The sequence below is a fragment of the Dermacentor andersoni genome, chromosome 2, assembly GCF_023375885.2.
Source record: "Dermacentor andersoni chromosome 2, qqDerAnde1_hic_scaffold, whole genome shotgun sequence".
NCBI lineage: Eukaryota > Metazoa > Arthropoda > Arachnida > Ixodida > Ixodidae > Dermacentor > Dermacentor andersoni.
The window spans coordinates 218,271,741-218,288,691 of NC_092815.1; the positions used below are offsets into that span (position 1 = coordinate 218,271,741).

The following is a 16,951-nucleotide window of genomic DNA, read 5'->3' on the forward strand; positions in this document are numbered from 1 at the left end:
TGCTCCTGCCATGGTGTCATGTCACCACCATTCCTTGCTATGCCAGCTACTCCTGCTGTACCTTGGCTAATGTGGAAACGGTCGTTTCAAACGTTTCTACAGGCAGCCAGAGGTGAGGCACTAACCCGGACGAAAAGACGAAGGCCGTTCTACTGAGCAACTTGAGCTTCGAGGGGCGGCGTTTGTATTATGACCTTGCGTTGCAAGTGGACCCAGCCACTGCAACTTTTGAAGACATCCTGCGTACCTTCGACAAACATTACGAAGATAGCACCAACTCTCTGGCACATCGCATCATCTTCCGTGACCGTAAACAGCAGCCAGGAGAGTCTTTTCAGGACTTTGTCACTGCGCTACATAGGTTGGAGCCTGTTTGCACATGCGGCGCTTGGCATAACGAATCCCTTCGAGACTAAATCCTACAAGGTGTCGCATCCACAAGGATTTGAGAAAGGCTGCTCTATGAAGGACCTTCAATAACGCTAAAGAAGGCGAAAGAAATTGGAAGAAGCGTCCAGCAAGTTCACAAAGAGCTTCAAGTCTTCAACAGTTTGCCCGTGCATCGCGTCTCGACACAGCGTCAACATGGCGTCGCTAACCTTCACCTTCGTCGCCCGAGTGCTCAAGGTGGCAGTCCTCGCCAACCTTTTTTTCTCGACCCAATGGGTTCAAGATGATGCCCAACAACATAGCAGGAAGCCGTGATCTGGAGAAACTGGCCAAGATGGTGCCCAACAAGAATTTCACCAGTCAAGCTGCTACAGTCCATTGCTACCAGTGTGGATCAACTTGGCACATAGCATCCGATCCAGGCTGTCTGGCTAAGTATGTTACCTGCCATGCGTGCAAGAATGTCAGTCATTATGCTACAGTTTTCCATTTGAGGAACCGAATGCATCGACCGTCTCCAGCACGAGCTCAGCTCACTTCCTCTTCTGCTGCTGAAGCAAAATAAGCAAGTACAGTCTCATCTGTGCTAACAATTCAAGCACCAAATTCCCATCCGGCAATAATTTGTGCTGAAGTCTTTATTGCAAATACTTCACTCAGGTATCTTGTAGATACTGGAGCTACAGTGTCTCTGATGAAGAGCACTACGTATGAAGAACACTTCAAGAATAAAAACAGTGTCCTGTGCTCTTCACACACTCGTCCTGTGTTGCGCTGTTCCTATTTTTATTCTAAAGATGAACCAACCAGCCCCATTGAACACACTGTTAACACTGCAAGGGTTTCCCATTGTCTGCTTCGAGTCTCCGACTCAAGAACTACTCTTAGCAACAGATAATAAATTCAGGACAATTCTCCTCGACGGTTGTGCACCACAATAAGTCTGCAGCAGTGACATTTCACGTCACAAACTAGGGTACTTCTCTTCTAGGCCTTGACCCCATTCAAGCTCTGGGCATCGAAATTCAAGGATCTTCGCTCACATGTCAGCAAGTGTGAGGAATTCCAGCTGACTCAAGTGTCCAGTCATCATCTTTACCGCACCATGCTCCAGCAGAATTCGCTACGTTCTCAGGACAACTGGGACTTGGGGAGGGCTTCATCCATGACGTTCATCTACAAGCTTCAGTGCAACTAGTCTCAGTGAAACTACATCGTCTACCTTTGGTTCTCTGTGTGCAAGTCTCTGCCGAACTGTATCGCCTGGAGTCAGCTGATATCGTCAAACGTGAATCAGTGTCTAAGTGGATTTCCCCACACCCCGCGGTTCGGAAGAATGATAATTCCATTCGACTTTGCGTCGATCTCCGGGAACCCAACAAGGCCATTGCAGTCAACGCTTTTCCGCTACCAAGAATTGATAACTTTTGTATAGACTTGCTGAGGCCAATGTTTTCATTCCTACTGATGCAGGTTTTCCTGCTGCACGTACTACATTACAACCTCCTCTTTCACCCCCGTGACCGGGTTCTTGCTCCGCAGAAGAATCTGCAGAGCTTCCAGCTGACATTCTGTCCCAGCCTACAACGTCTGAAGGAACTCGAGACACCAACACACTTTCCAGCTCATCTGCAAGTAACAATTCTCTTAGACCTTCTCCCCAACAACCAGTCTTCCGCAGGTCTACATGAAGTAAACAACCCCCGGCATGGTTTAAGAACTATGTCACTGATTGGCTCTTCTCTTGATTTGCTTGGAAACGTTCATTTCACTCTTCTCTAAGCCTCCTAAAAAAATAACTGCATCATCCTTACTGCCGTGCTAAAACAGTTCCTTCACTTCTACTTACAAATTTATGCATTACTGGTGACATCGTTCACATTGCTATGATTATCATGTTATTTTAACGTTACTGCTTTCAGCATTTCAGGAACTTGAATCAGACAGGCTTCTATTCCCATTTTCGACAGAGGTTTCAACCCTCCAATGTGGATTCAGCTCTTATGTTCCCATTTTCTACAGAGGTTTCAACCCTCCAAAGCGAATTCAGCTCTTCTGCTAAAAGTGTTCCTTGCATACCCGTTAGGTAAATGACAACCTTCAATATGGGGAATTTCTTGCAGTATAAATGTGCAATGTGCACATCTCCACGTTTCGCTATGGTAAGTGACTGTTATACGAATTTGTTTCTTTACAAGAAAAATGTCTCTCCTATGTCACTAAGGTTGTGTAGTATCTCTGAAAAGAAGGGGCACTTCTTTCTTGCCTCTTGCAGCTTAAACGTGCATTAAGCACACTTACGAAGTCTACTTCGGTCAGTTGGCCATCACACCACTCATGCTCAGAGCAAATGAGCCACCCATCCTTGTATCTGAGGCAGATACATGGGTGTCTTTTTTTTAAGTGCAATATGTATCGTGTGTCAATGTTTATAATTTCTCAAACTAGTAAAGCAAGCTTCGTTGCTTGGTTGTCCCAAGATGGGTTACAAGTGTCTTATTTAACTTTGCTTTTTTGCTCGAAGGCGGCCACGCGAGACGATCTCGCAGAAGCATGGATCGGTGCACGCGCCGCACGGCACGTCCGCACTGCTTGCTGTCCCGACCCAAAGAGGCAGCCTGTTCTCCCCTGCGCCCCCAAGTAACCCTGCCGTGAGGCGGCGTTAGCAGCGCAACACTCGCACTGTGCCCCAACCACATCGACCGCCACGGGCATCACGCAGGCCACGCGGCGAAGGCGCACCGCAGGAGCTTTGCAAGAAAACAAGATATCTGGGCACGCGTGATAGTCACGCATCCCCACATCCCCCCAACCTTAAATCACTACATATTCCAGCGAAACATGTGACACGGTCTAACATTAACCCGTGCTTCACGAACAAGATAGTACATGCAACAGTGGCTGCGCTGAGGAAATGTCCACACGCTGTCCATAGCATGCGAGCCGACATTGTCCTTGGGTACACCGCTGGCGTCCGCCGATCACAGCAACAGCTTTGCAGACTCGACGGCACGATTCCAGGCCAGGACTCCGGAAACGGCGACGCAGTAGTCAGAACGAGCAAGCGTCGCTTGCGCCGACGCGCCCTGCTGGCAAGAGCCGCAGTAGCTGTTGGTGACCGCTGGCTCTTTTCTCCGCCGCCAAGGGTTGCGAGCTGGATACAGGCGGCCGCCGCCGAAGTCACTGCGCCGAACTCGCCACAGCATCAACATTGCCCGGTGGCTCGATGTGCAGACGATGTGCAGGTGACAGCAAGCCACGGGTGACTCCAATTACGCTGCGTACACTCAACACACTCAGCAAACACTAAAATAGTGCAAGGGAGAGGAATTCTGCATGCGCATCGCCCACGTGGTACGATGTTCAACTCGGCTAGCAAAAGATTGGGCAGCGGTTGGTTAGCGCTCGCGCCACTGCGTGTGCCGTCTCGTTGTGGTTATCGTGCTTCTCCAACGCATCGTTGCCCGCGTGCGCCGGGAACCACTTGATTCTAACATACTTATTCTCTCGTTGCAGGTCAGCCGGGCACAGAACGCGCACAGCCTCACCACACACTCTGCCCTTGGCATAATTCCGCACTGCACTTCGCAAATCACACAACACCGTTCGGCACCCGGGGTCGGCAATGGCCAGGGCAATGGCCACCTTTTCCACTTGACACGCCTCTCGGACCCGTAAGCTCACCGCTGCCCTTGTCGCGACGGACAACGCCCGACAATTCTCGTAGCACAGGGCTGCTCGATAAGAAACTAAAACGAAACTTGGTATGTGCCCAACACAGACTGTAAGCGCTGTGCTTCAGAATATGTGCGATAAATGCCTTGCAGGCCAGTGAAAGTTGTGCCTTGTTCCTGCTTTTGACAGCAGACGATGCATTTACGGCACGCCATGCAAAGCAGCCAGGGTGGGAAAGAAGCGGCTGCTGTGAGTGATTGAGAGGGCCTCCCTATTGCAGGCATCTTATCTATGCATCTGAAGGGCACAGGTGAACAAAGGTTGGCGGTTTGCAGAGCAAGGATGAACAAGGCTTTCTTTTCTAATTATTATTTGTGGATCTTTACGAGAGCAGGTGCGGTACACCGTAAAAATTGTTTACATAGAAGGGCAAAAGTAAGCAAAAATAAAAACAGTATATTATAGTGAATGAATTTGTTAAATGTCAAAAGCAGAAAGTTGATGAATAACACAAATGATTTAGAAGCAGAACAGCAAACCCTAAATAGGACCAAAAAGGCAAAACAAGAAGAGATAATACTACACATGTAACAAACCCTGAATAGCACACACAAAAAAGGCGCACACACACAGCTAAAAATCATTCTAAGTATTTCTTAAATGAAGACAATGAATCTTGGGTAACAAAATGATCGGCAAGGCTATTCCATTCAACAATGCTTCTGGGAAGAAAAGAGTACTTAAACAGTTATTTCATGGAACTAAAGGTGTTATTGTAAATGAATGTCATTGTTTGGTAGCATAACCTTCAGAGTAAGTGTTAATATTGTTGCAGGAAGAAAGCAGGCCCACGAATGTAAAATAATGTATATTTACAACTGAGGTTAATGGCGTTCAGTCAACTGCCAGACTTCGTCTTCCTCTCGTCCAATCCAACTTCTTCCTTCCCTTCTCCGTAACATCACCCTCCCGGCGGAGTCGCTCCGTCCCGGTGCAAGTTATAGAGCCTCACTTAATGGGGGGACATGGGGCCTGAGCCTGACGATGTGAACAACATAGCTGGTGACGTTGGGAGGCACTGAAGGCTGACCGACTGAGGCGATCTCGTAGGTCACGTCGAACAGTTGGCGTAAGATCTGGTACGGACCAGAATAATGGGAAAGTAGTTTTTCTGACAAGCCGACGCAACGTGAAGGTGTCCAGAGAAGGACAAGGGAACCAGGTGAAAAATGGGAGTCTCGGTGCCGAAGGTCGTAGCGTCGCTTTTGAGAGGCTTGCGAGACTGTGACGCGATGACGGGCGACTTCTCAGGCCTGGGCGGTTAAGTCAATAGCATCGTGAGCGTAACCAGTGCTGGGTGATTATACTGCGGAAGGTAGCAACGTGTCAAAGGGCAAGGTGGGGTCGCGGCCATACAACAGGTAAAATGGTGAAAATCCGGCAGTAGCGTGACGGGACGAGTTGTATGCGAAAGTGATCAATCCAACAATATGTCACCCCTCTCTCCTTCCACCTCTACGCATCTAAGTGCACCGCACTGCGCTCTCGCTGCTTAGTCCGTGCTGAAGTGAGAGGCCACACAAAGGTCAATTCGCTCCATGATTAGCTCGCACCTGCTAGTGCTGATAAAGAGTTTCCAGGTCACTGCACAAGACGTGTTCATGTTTGCATGCACGCACGTGATACAGTGCTTGTTAATTTAGTAAGCAAATGTTTAAAAGCTTATACGGCCTATAAAACAACCATCCTTACTTTTCATTTGGCTTTCTACTAATTTGCTATCGCAATCAATGCTTCGGGCAAAACTGCGACTTTTTTGGTTTATTGCAAATTAAGTGTATTGTTAATTAATCTTTCTTTTTCCAAATGAGAGAAAGTTGTACTTCTGTATGGAAGAATGAGGTGCACGGTACTGTAAAGAACTTTTCCTTTTTTAGGTCACGGCAAATGGGTGCGCGTTACAATTGAGGATGCTTAGAATCAAGCAAATCAGCATGTGCATGCCGGCAACAAGAAAATGCGTCAGGCAAATAACGTGCCCAGGTAGTTTTTGCATCTATCTGAATATTTCTGTGCTTTAGAAGTGCTCGGGAGTGGGATGCAAAACACGCTCAGGATGTCACCAACGGCTGCAGACTGGAAAGGCACGCTCCAACCGTGCAATGGAAATAATCCACAACACAAAGCTTTGCTTATTGTCCCTAATTTGCAGCACTGTGCACAGGTGACTACAGTAACTGTGTTCGAAAGGCAAATGCGAGTTTATCATGCACGCATTCAAGCAAGCCAGAAACGGATGCCAGGATGAGTTGAAAGTATTAGATGACGCGTGCAATTGACATATTTCTCTTGGTACGGTAAGTTCGTCAAAACAGAAACTGTTCAACAAGAAAATTTATCAAATACAGTAGAGCACGAGAACTCAAGACACAACATTTAGGAATGGACAAAAGCCAAGCAGCGCTATGTCATTACTTTGCAATGTAAATTCAGAGCCAAAATGCATCAGTACTTGTGGGGCCACCAGGAAGAAAACAGAAAAAATGAATTCCGGCACTTTGTCAGGAGGCATTTAATAACTGCAAGGAGCTCTTGAGGGATTGCAGCTGCCACGGTCCCCACGTCAAACCCGATTCCTACCATCACCGGCCTTACCTCATCAGGGTCAAGCCGGCCGAAAAAGTCCCTCCAGGCACTGCAGGACTGCCAGAACTCAGTAAGTGACCACACCTGGGAATAGAGGTGGAACGATGGCCCCCGCTGCTGGCCACACAGGCTGCTCACTATGCAGTCCAGGTACTGGCAAAGATACAACAGAGCACTACAGAGGGGCGCAGCCAACCAGGGATGAACTTGAAAGGCTGTGCTCATATTCACATTCTGTCTTCTCCAGCAATGTTTTCTCATTAAATTGGAACTGATAAGTCTGTCAAACTAGTAAATATATTTGCTCGCAGCATTGTGAACAAGGCTGATGAGTTTTAAGCAATTACATTATCACTGAGTTCTCACACCACCGTAATCTGCATGGAGACATATCTAGCCCTAAATCATTACCAGACACTATAACAGATGTCTCCACTGAGACACAAGAGCCACCGAGAGATTGCTTGCAGAGTGGTATACGCATAGATGTGCGAAGGGTGCAACAACAGGGGGCACCCCTGTTGAGTAGCGCACCCTTTGAAGTCAATGCCAAAAGTCAACAATTGTGCTAAAGCGCAACTACTTCTTGAGCCCCCACACAACCTTAAGGCTTAACACACATTTATGTCGCATAGCTCTGCCATTACAATGGCACCACAGCCAAAATCGTGTACGTTGCTGCATGTTGGGCTCTCCGAGTGCCAATGCCTCTGAAGTATGACAGTCAGAAATCTCACCTGTGCTCCGACACAAAGTTCGGCACCGAAATTGTGCAGCATCTTACTCAGTTTCATCACCGACTTAATATAAGGTGAAGCATATTTTACGCTTCATATTTTGCAATCCTCTGTCCATACACTTCAGTAGCTGGGTATGAAAGTATAGCCTGCAGTGAATTAAATGCACAGGTGACGAAAACTTATGTGTAAATGAAACAAGGCATAAGCTTTGCTACAAGAAAAATAGTTTATTACAAAAACTGTGTTCAAGCGATGACCATGGCAAAGGAGCCACAACATTTCAAGCCTTTGACACACGATCTCAAATACAGTAAAACTAAACCTTACACATTCACATCACAATGCACATCCACCCGATGCACCCAAGGGTGCTCAGACAAGTGTGAACCTGAGCCTCATACAGCTAGCCTCAGCACATGGTCTTTCTTACTAGCAAATATCAAAGAAATAAAACAATCTCACTTTCTGCCACATCTTGGTTTAAATGAATGAAATGCCCTGCATCAAAAATCAGAACCATTTTAATCATATATTTTCATTTTCATTGTGATTATAGTGCCTTGTGCAGAGAATGTATTTTTACAAGTTTGTTGTTTATTATTTGGTAGTTTGTTGTCTGCTGGCAAGGCTGCCTGGAACATGGAATTTTGTTTCAGGTGGTTTTGTGGCATGTTTGTAGACACACAATCATCAACATGATATCTGGACAAGAAGGTAGATGTGGCCTAGTAGGTTATAAATTGACAGATTAAGAAACAGTGCAGTCAAGCAGGACTAAAGGAGCATGATGTTGTGTCGGCAGCGGCAGGCAAGCGGGGGGCCCCGACGGGCGAACGCGTGGCTAGCGCCGGCGCAGTGAAGGAGACTCGGAGCTAACTGCTCCCGATGAAAACCGGAACGAAGACTCGGCCGACCCGCGGCCGTTTATTTCTAAAAAGGACTTCACACGCCAGATGACACCTCCTCATTGGTCCTAGCTCGTCACATGACAGAAGGGGGTGCGCCATCTAGCTAACCAACTACAAAACATACATGTACGATAACACAGAGATCTGACAGGGGGCGATGCTATACTACATCATCCCCCCCTGGAAACAAAGTAAGCATACAGTGAAACGTGCACACATGACGCGCACTTAAGTCCAAGGACAAATTCAGTTCGTTCCCCCCCGCGTTCACACACATGTGCACCAGATGCACACAAGGCACGCACTTAAGTCCACAACAAATTCAGTCCGTCCCCACCCAAGTTCACATACACGCGCACCAGTCTTGGGCACCAAAACACAGGCAGTCACTCAAACAAAGTCTGACAAGGAACACGGCACAAAACTCACTGCACCGCAACAAGGAGCACTTTTTATACCCGTGTTAATGAAACATGTGGACTGTCTCCTAAATGTCACAACGAGGCCCTTAGCCATAGCATTTCGAAGACGGAAATACACTCTACACTACAGAAACAAAATCATCGAGCCAACAAAATCATCGAGCCACGGAGGCCGTTTTCTGTCACGATGAGGACGCGTGCGTACCTCAGAAAAACTTTGGGGGTTGCGACGCGTATCGGTCGACTTTAAAGACCCAGTCGTCCCACTATTATTTACCTCCCCCTGGTTGGAAAACTGAATGTGGTTGTCGCTCAAAGCTGAAGAGGGTTGCCCAGGAAGCTCCTCTCGACGTCCCAACAAGTCCTGGGAGGCTACCAATTCCCCAACGGAATCAGAGACGACTGCTGACTGTGTAGACTCGGAAGTGATACAGTCAGACGCACAACTTAACTGAAGCTTATGACTATGAGAAGACGCTGTCACTACAGACAAGTCATCGGAATGACTATCCAAGTTTGAATATGAGTACAAAAAGTCCCTATTACTTGTACACAATGAACTACCTGCTGGATCCTTCATCACTACGGTTAACTTAGACACATGCCACGTTTGCCCATCACTGAGTAGAAAAGTAGATGGTCCTATCTGGGCCTTGACTTTACGAGGTTTACTGTACTTAAAAAATCCTTTCCTGTTAAATCTTATTCTGACGGTGTCTCCCACCTTGATACGAGTTGCCTGAGCACCTCTACGTTTGTCTACGTACTGTTTAGTCTGCCACTGTTTCTGCAAGACCCTTTCTTGCACTTGAGACACAAGACTGTCCTGTTCCCGTAGATCAACACAGAGCCGCATGGTTCCATCCTTCTTGCGAACCACCACGAGTGGAGACACCCACTCAGTAGCCTCGATGCGCTCGATGACGTCGCAGTCCTCGAGACGTCGCAATTCATGTGTGACCTGGTCACGCAGAGCCAGGGGTAGTCGGCGCAACTTCGAAGATACTGGTTTCGCATCTTGCTGCCGATGAATTCGGTGCACAAAGTTGTTGACGAGACCCAACTCGTCACTGGAAAGGTGATCAAAACCCGGAGGCACACCTGGGGGGCTCTGTACTGAAGGAAGCGATGGTAGACGGCATGTCAGCGACGTACCGTCGATCTGTATGCCCAAGCGTTGGATGGCGTCTAAACCCAGCAATGATGTTCCTGTAGTCGTTACGTGGAACGTGACGGAGCATGACTTTTGGAAAAACTGGACAGTGGCTTGAAACAGGCCTTGAATTTCGATGCGTTGCTTGGAGAGATTTTTCAAGTCCACTGTTTGTGACAGTCTGTGCTGTCGACCAAAGTGCTTTCCAAAATCTTGGACCGTCATCATTGAAACAGACGCTCCCGTATCCACGAGCAGTCGCATGGAGACGCCGTTCACTACGACTGGAACTTCCAACTCTTTTTTAGTTTCAAAAGCACTTACCGTCAAGACAGACGCGGACGGCTGCCCTGCGGAAGTTGAAGACAGCGTCTCTGCGGAAGAGACGTGAACAGTACGGGTTTTTCGGCATACTGATGCAAAATGGCCCAACGTGTGGCAGGCGTTGCACCGCCGGTTCCTTGCTGGACAATTCCTGTACGTTGCAATATGTTTCGTGCTGCCACACCGATCGCATGCACCACGGTTCCCGGAGGAGCCCTGTGCGAAATGTCGGTCGTCTCGGCGGCTTCTCGGAAGAAGTCGGTCGTCTCGGCGGCCTCTCGGAAGAAGTCGGTCGTCTCGGCGGCCTCTCGGAAGAAGTCGGTCGTCTTGGCGGCTTCTCGGAAGAAGTCGGCCATCTTCATGGCCTCCCGGACTACGTCGGCCATCTTGGCGGCTCCCCGGAAAAAGTCGGCCATCTTGGCCCGTCGACGGAACGCCAAGTTGAGATGCCTCGATTCTTCGTACATTTTCGGAGCCGAACGCGCGGTTCACTCGATGCAAGGCTTCTAACGAGCGTCCAATTTCTTCTGCCTTATCCAGGGACAGGGTTTCGCCATGAGCCAGCAACTTTTCGCGAACGCTGACGTTCGCTACCCCATGTATATTTGGTCTCGGACGCGCTCGTTGTAGGCTGTGCCAAAGTTGCACTGTACCGCCTTCTCCTTCAATGCGGTCACGAATTCCAGGAATCCTTCTCCCTCGAACTGCTTTCGACTGGTGAATTCGTGCCTTTCCGCCAGGACATTTGTTGACGCGGCGAACAGCCGGTCAAGCCGCTGCAAGAGTCTCGGGAACTCTGACGCTGGCGGGACCGCATCACTTGACGTTGACGCTGCGCCGGTCGACTGCCTTGCTGCTTCGCTTGAAGCTGACGCTGCGCTGGTTAACTGCCTTGCTGCTTCCTGCTCCTCGTCAGCGAAGTACTTCCGTTGTCCCTCACGCCCGAGAGCGCTGACGAGCGCGGACGCTCGTCGCGCGTCCGTCCAGTCGCCACCGCCGGCCGCTTCGAGGTGGGCCTGAAAAATTTTTTTCCATCGATGCCATGGAATTAACGGTGGCCCGGGCAATTCAAGAAAAACGGGAAGGTTCACCGTAAAAGAAGCCATGTCGGGTAGCCTGCAGGAGACAGTGCAGGAGACAAGCCGGAGCTCGCAGCAGGAATGGGGCAAGGAAGAACAAAGGGGGCGAGAAGGCCTAGGCTCGGAAGCCTCGCGACGCCAAGTGCGTCGGCGGCGTTTGCCTGCCGTGCGGACACGGGAAGGGTCGCTTCACTTACGAAGCTCGTTGGTTTCCCGGGGCTTCGGTCGGAACCGTTGCGGGAATCCCATCCTCGTCGCCAAAAGATGTGTCGGCAGTGGCAGGCAAGCGGGGGGCCCCGACGGGCGAACGCGCGGCTAGCGCCGGCGCAGTAAAGGAGACACGGAGCTAACTGCTCCCGATGAAAACCGGAACGAAGACTCGGCCGACCCGCGGCCGTTTATTTCTAAAAAGGACTTCACACGCCAGATGACACCTCATTGGTCCTAGCTTGTCACATGACAGAAGGGGGTGCGCCATCTAGCTAACCAACTACAAAACATACATGTACGATAACACAGAGATCTGACAGGGGGCGATGCTATACTACACATGACAGCACTGGCTATCAGCTGGTGGTTTTATTCAAAGGAACAGAAATGTGCGCAAGAAAAATGGTGGGCAGCAATGCAGACCGCCAACGCCAAAAAAGAAAGGAAGGAAAGAAAAGCCGTGAATTATGAGGCACCAAATGAGGCAGCAGCTGTGACAGACTGGCCACTATCCCAAACTGCATCCCCCAAGCTATCTGAAGGCACTTGTCAACAATGCAAAAGAATTAAAATAAAACATAAAGGTGCTTAAAATATTTAAAAAGACTTTGCTGTTTCTATAAATCATTCAGTATTGCTTTGTCATGCTAACATGTCAGCCTAACTTTGCCCTGGAAGAGCACATTACGGAAGATTGTGCTAAAGGACCCAGAACATTTGATTATTTGTGTTGAACCTTGCATCATACCAAAATCATTAAGCTAGTCTGTATGGCCTTTGTTCGCCCAGACTTTGCTTAACACTCTGGTCCCCTGACCAAGGGTACCTCCATTTTGGGCACAGAATAAATTCAAAACGAGGCTGCTAGTTTTTTATAATGCAACCATTCCAGTATTAGTAAACTTAAATAAAACTCCAGCCATTGCATATTCCGTCACTCTTTTGGGCCTATTTATAAAGACTGCCACGTAGATTCCCACTCCTGCGCTCACACAATCGATTGAGCATTAAATGCATTTTTTTAAAGAAGCTTTGTTTTCATCTGCCATGCCATATGCCATTGCACTTTGTAACAGTACCATCCAAATGCCATAATCTCCATCACTGACCATGTCATTTCTGTGAGCACTTGCGCAAACATTTTCTCATTGTGCAAATTATGCATTTTCTTCAATTACGACAGCACAGGGTGTGTGTGCACTGAAGCTCGGCTGCGGTGCCTCGGCGCAGGCTGCCCCGTTCGTAGTCGTTCCTCAGCAGACGTGTTCTGCCGCTGTGCAAAGGTATCTTGCTTGTCATATGTGGTTCCGCCTGGACACGAAAACTACGATTAAATGTTTCAATGCATGTGCTGCGTGAACTTGCCATATAACGAACTGGGTGGCGTAGGTGTGAGCTTCGCCTAAATACGTCCATAGATCTCCGACTATGGGCTTGTGTGTCAGGATGCATTAGCAGTGCATGGTGTGGTTCCCAAGCTTCTTCTAGCAGGTCAAGAAACCAGCACCACTATGTCAGCATTCGAGGGCGGTTTTCTATGACATGCTTACGTAGCCGAATGTGTGAACAAGCATCTGAATTTAAGGGCGAACAGTATATTGAACTCTGTTGGACTTCAACAACAGCCCATATTCCTGCTGCGACTCTTTCCTAAATGCACGAAGGTACCCTTTACAATGGTAAGATGAACAGCATATCACTACGGTATTCCACAGGCTGGTGTAAAAGCACAATCGCATGTCAATGGTTTTCCCAGCATTCATGGCAATGCGCAGGCCTGACTGCAACGATCAAGCTGGGCATGTGGCTTATTGCTATTCGTTGCCTCGTCGATCAGTCGATTCTAGACTAGAAAATGGCACTGGTAAAATGGCGTGCTAGCTAATAAGTAACTTTTTCACGTTTTCGAACGACGACATTGTCACCATGAAGAAGTTTAACTTTTTGTGATTAGGAATGTGATTGAACTCTCGAAGTTACGCGCTTCAATGGTTGCGATTGCAATATTTTGAATAGACTGCAGCTCAGCGTCACACACCGTTGACATTTCACGCCCAGCGGACTACATTGATTTCACATTCTTAAAGGGCCACAAGCTGCTCGCAGTCAACTTGATTACAAAAAGGGCACAACCATGCGTCAACTCACCGTTCATTTATTTGGCTCGGTGGTGAAGCGAGGGCTACTTCCCGCAGACAGCATGAGCTTTGCAAAATCACGGCTGCTTACATAGTAGGGTGCATGAGTTTTGAGTTGGGCCGACTAAACGCAGAGCTAGAACTCATCTTTCCTCCACTGTAAAAGCTACCCTCCTCCATTTTGGAAGAAGATAATGCAGGCACTCAAGCATTCATTCATGCTGAAGCCTGACGGAGTTCAATGTAAGAGCACAATACCTGCACGGCTCGAATAGCAGATGTTTGTTCACACATTCAGCTCCGTAAACACATCGTAGGAACCCACCCTTCAATGCTGACATCGTTGTGCTTGTTTCTTGACCTGTTATAACAAGCGCGTGAACCACACCATGCACTGCTAATGCTTCCTGACAAGCAAGCGCATACTCAGAGATCGATTGACATATTTAGGAGAAGCTCACACCTACACCACAAAGCTCACTATATTGTACGTTCACACAGCACAATCAGTAAAGCATTCAATACGAGTTTTCTTGCAGAGGCAGAACCACATGCAATACAACAAGATACCTTTGCACACCAACACAAGGCAGAACACGTCTGCTGAGGGGCAACCACAAATGTGGCAGCCCTCTGATAGTGAAATGTGGCTGGGCCCTTTGCACCAGGGGGAGGGGACAAATTGAATATGCCCTAGCCAAGAATTAAACAGGGAAAAAAACCATTCCACAAATGCACACACAGGCACTGCAGTGCTTTTCCACCGTTAGCGTATGCGTCGCCACAGTTCCACCACATGGTCCTATCACTGCCACGCGCCACCACTGTCCAAGCCCCGCTCTGGTGATGCGGACTGTCATGTACTTTGCTGCACTAGCCGCCTCACCTCTTTCATGTTGTCGCGCTGAGCCAATGGGATCCGCAAACCCCAGTGCCAGTCTGGTACCCTCTTGTTGGTGTGGACAGGCACAGTGCACTCGGCAGAAGCACTGCCACATTCAAGCTTCAGTGCATACACAGTTTCTCACTACATTGGCTGGAGGGAAACCTGGCGCTGCTGCACTGTGGTATGCATGGGAATGATGGCATACTGTGACATCAGATTGGCCCCGTTTTCAGAGGGCCAGGTTGCCTTGAAGATGCATCTGGCTAGCACCATTCTGTCCACCACAATGATTCCCTTCCTACTGAAATAGCATGCAAAAAGCTCTTTTAGCTTTATTATAACACAAGAACACGCTTTGTTTAATTAAAAGGCCTTGTTATTGGATGTACAATTACAGCAAGTACCAGCAGGCCGCTGAAGTTGGAGGACAGACAGCGAAATTCGCATTCACTCTGGAACAGTTTGTCGTCTGTTCTTGCTTTTCTTCGCTTGGTTATGCATCGTAGGTGAATAAACATCGTTGGAAGATGTAATATGGGTGAATGAAAACCTTTTATAAGGATTTCACTTTAAGAACCCATTATTTTTGTAGCCATATCCACGTTTTTAGACGAAGCCCCTCACAACATCAGCCAACACAAGCCTCGCAGTCACATATACTGTCATTCCCATTACGGCACAGCGCCACTTAGGAAACTCCTATAGACGGTAGCGACAGATTTCCCTCTAGCTGTCATAGTCAGAAACTCTATGCATACACCATAGAGTTTAATACAATAATTACTAGATGGAACTCTGGCACTGGGATCGTTCGGCCACAATGGGTTTGTCTGATCTTGGTACTTGTGGACTGAGACATTCTTGTGGCTTTGTATATTACGCTTTGTCTCTCTTCATCGTCCTAAATTTCCATGCGATCTACTTGTTTTCTAAGTGCAGAATACTCTGCGAACACTCACAATCGCTACAAATTGCAGCGGCTCAACCTGTTGAGGTGGCCATATTAAAACGCGCCTGTAGACGCTGGCTTGACCGCGAGAAATTCATACGGGCGTTCTACGCCGCTTGTCGAAGCTTGCGTCCGTGGCGCAAAGATATTAAAAACCGGTGGCTACACAACCCTTCTCATTTCTACGTCTCGTGGCTATTCATTCGGCACTGAATTACATACTCCGCAAATTAAAGATCACTGCGCCTGCTCGTCATAACGATATGCAAGAGCTCTGATATCGGACAATTTCCCGTCACTACACAACAATGACAGCCATGATGCGAAGCCCAAGCAGCGCAATACAACACAAGTTGAGTGCCGGGCGACTATGCGCGCGCAAGTCAGGCGACACTGCTTATTTCCTATCGCTTTCAAGTGCACCGGTAACCTTGCATGCTTTCTCAATCACACAGAAGCCAACAAGGGCCCAGCATCAAAATACTGCCGAAGAGCACGCATTGTGGGGCTCACGCCCTGTCCACTTTTACTGTTGTCCGCGTGTTTATAGCGCGGCGCACCCTTATCACAAGATGAACTTCCACCAACTCTACTTCACAACACACGGCGACACGCCATCAGCTGGCCTACGACAGCTCCAGCGAAAACGCCTACGGCGCTAGGCTCGTAGACACTCAGTAGTTTACAGTCATCAGTGTAATTTGAGTTCATTCAAGAAGAAACAAGTCAAACTCACTTTTTCAGCTCTTTCAGCTGGGAATTTTGACAGCAAGCTTAAGCAAGGAACATTTGCGGCCGCCGCCATCTTTGCTAATACTAGAGTGTAGTATCACTACAGCTAGTACACTGTACTGTCACTACTACTGTCTGCTACTAACTACTACTTTTATAGTACTAGAAATTTAGAATACGGTTGAGTGGGACTAGCGGTTGAGGCCAATAACGTTGGCTGGAGCGGCCATAGAGTTTCTCACTATATTACGTGGAGGGAAATCTGGCGCTGCTGCGCTGTGCTATGCATGGGCAATGCCTCCTTTACTAGATGCCAGCCGCGTTGTCCGTAAACTCGGTTCCTGTACAGTGTACTAGAATATTGTACTATTCTAGCACACTGTAGTTCCTGGCCCTCTCCCTTTTCTCTCCTCCGCGAAAAGGCAACGAGCGCCTCTTGTGGCGGACGTCTGGAACCAAGATCACGTGCTGCGGCCTTTGAGATTACCATGGCGTCTGTTGTCATCTCGGAGGCCCGCGATAACGCTCGCTAACAGACGCCCGCGCATATAAAGCGCCGGCGGAGCGCGTGCGTCTATTTGTCGTACAAAAATCCCTCACGTGACCTGATCCTAGGTGCCTAGGGACAGCATCGTTTAGGGATTTTTGAGAAGGCGCGATGCTGGCGCCGAACGACGCCGTGGCGTGTTCGTCCTCGGC

At 48.5% G+C, this 16,951-nt stretch overlaps 1 protein-coding gene across 2 annotated transcripts in view; it reads right to left on the minus strand.

The window, feature by feature from the left end:
* The window catches only part of LOC126540009 (COMM domain-containing protein 8-like), a 90,805-nt gene extending 74,201 nt beyond the window's left edge, over positions 1-16,604 (minus strand). Inside the window, exons 1-2 of one of the 2 annotated variants that reach the window (XM_050186830.3) lie at positions 16,257-16,580; positions 6,721-6,864 (exon numbers count right to left, since the gene is read on the minus strand). In XM_050186830.3, coding sequence (XP_050042787.2) covers positions 6,721-6,864; positions 16,257-16,325 — 213 coding nt within the window. In that variant the 5' untranslated portion in view covers positions 16,326-16,580. Of the gene's footprint in view, positions 1-6,720; positions 6,865-16,256 lie in introns of both variants that reach the window. The other variant, XM_055075785.2, reaches the window with a different exon arrangement.
* Positions 16,605-16,951: the final 347 nt, after the last annotated feature.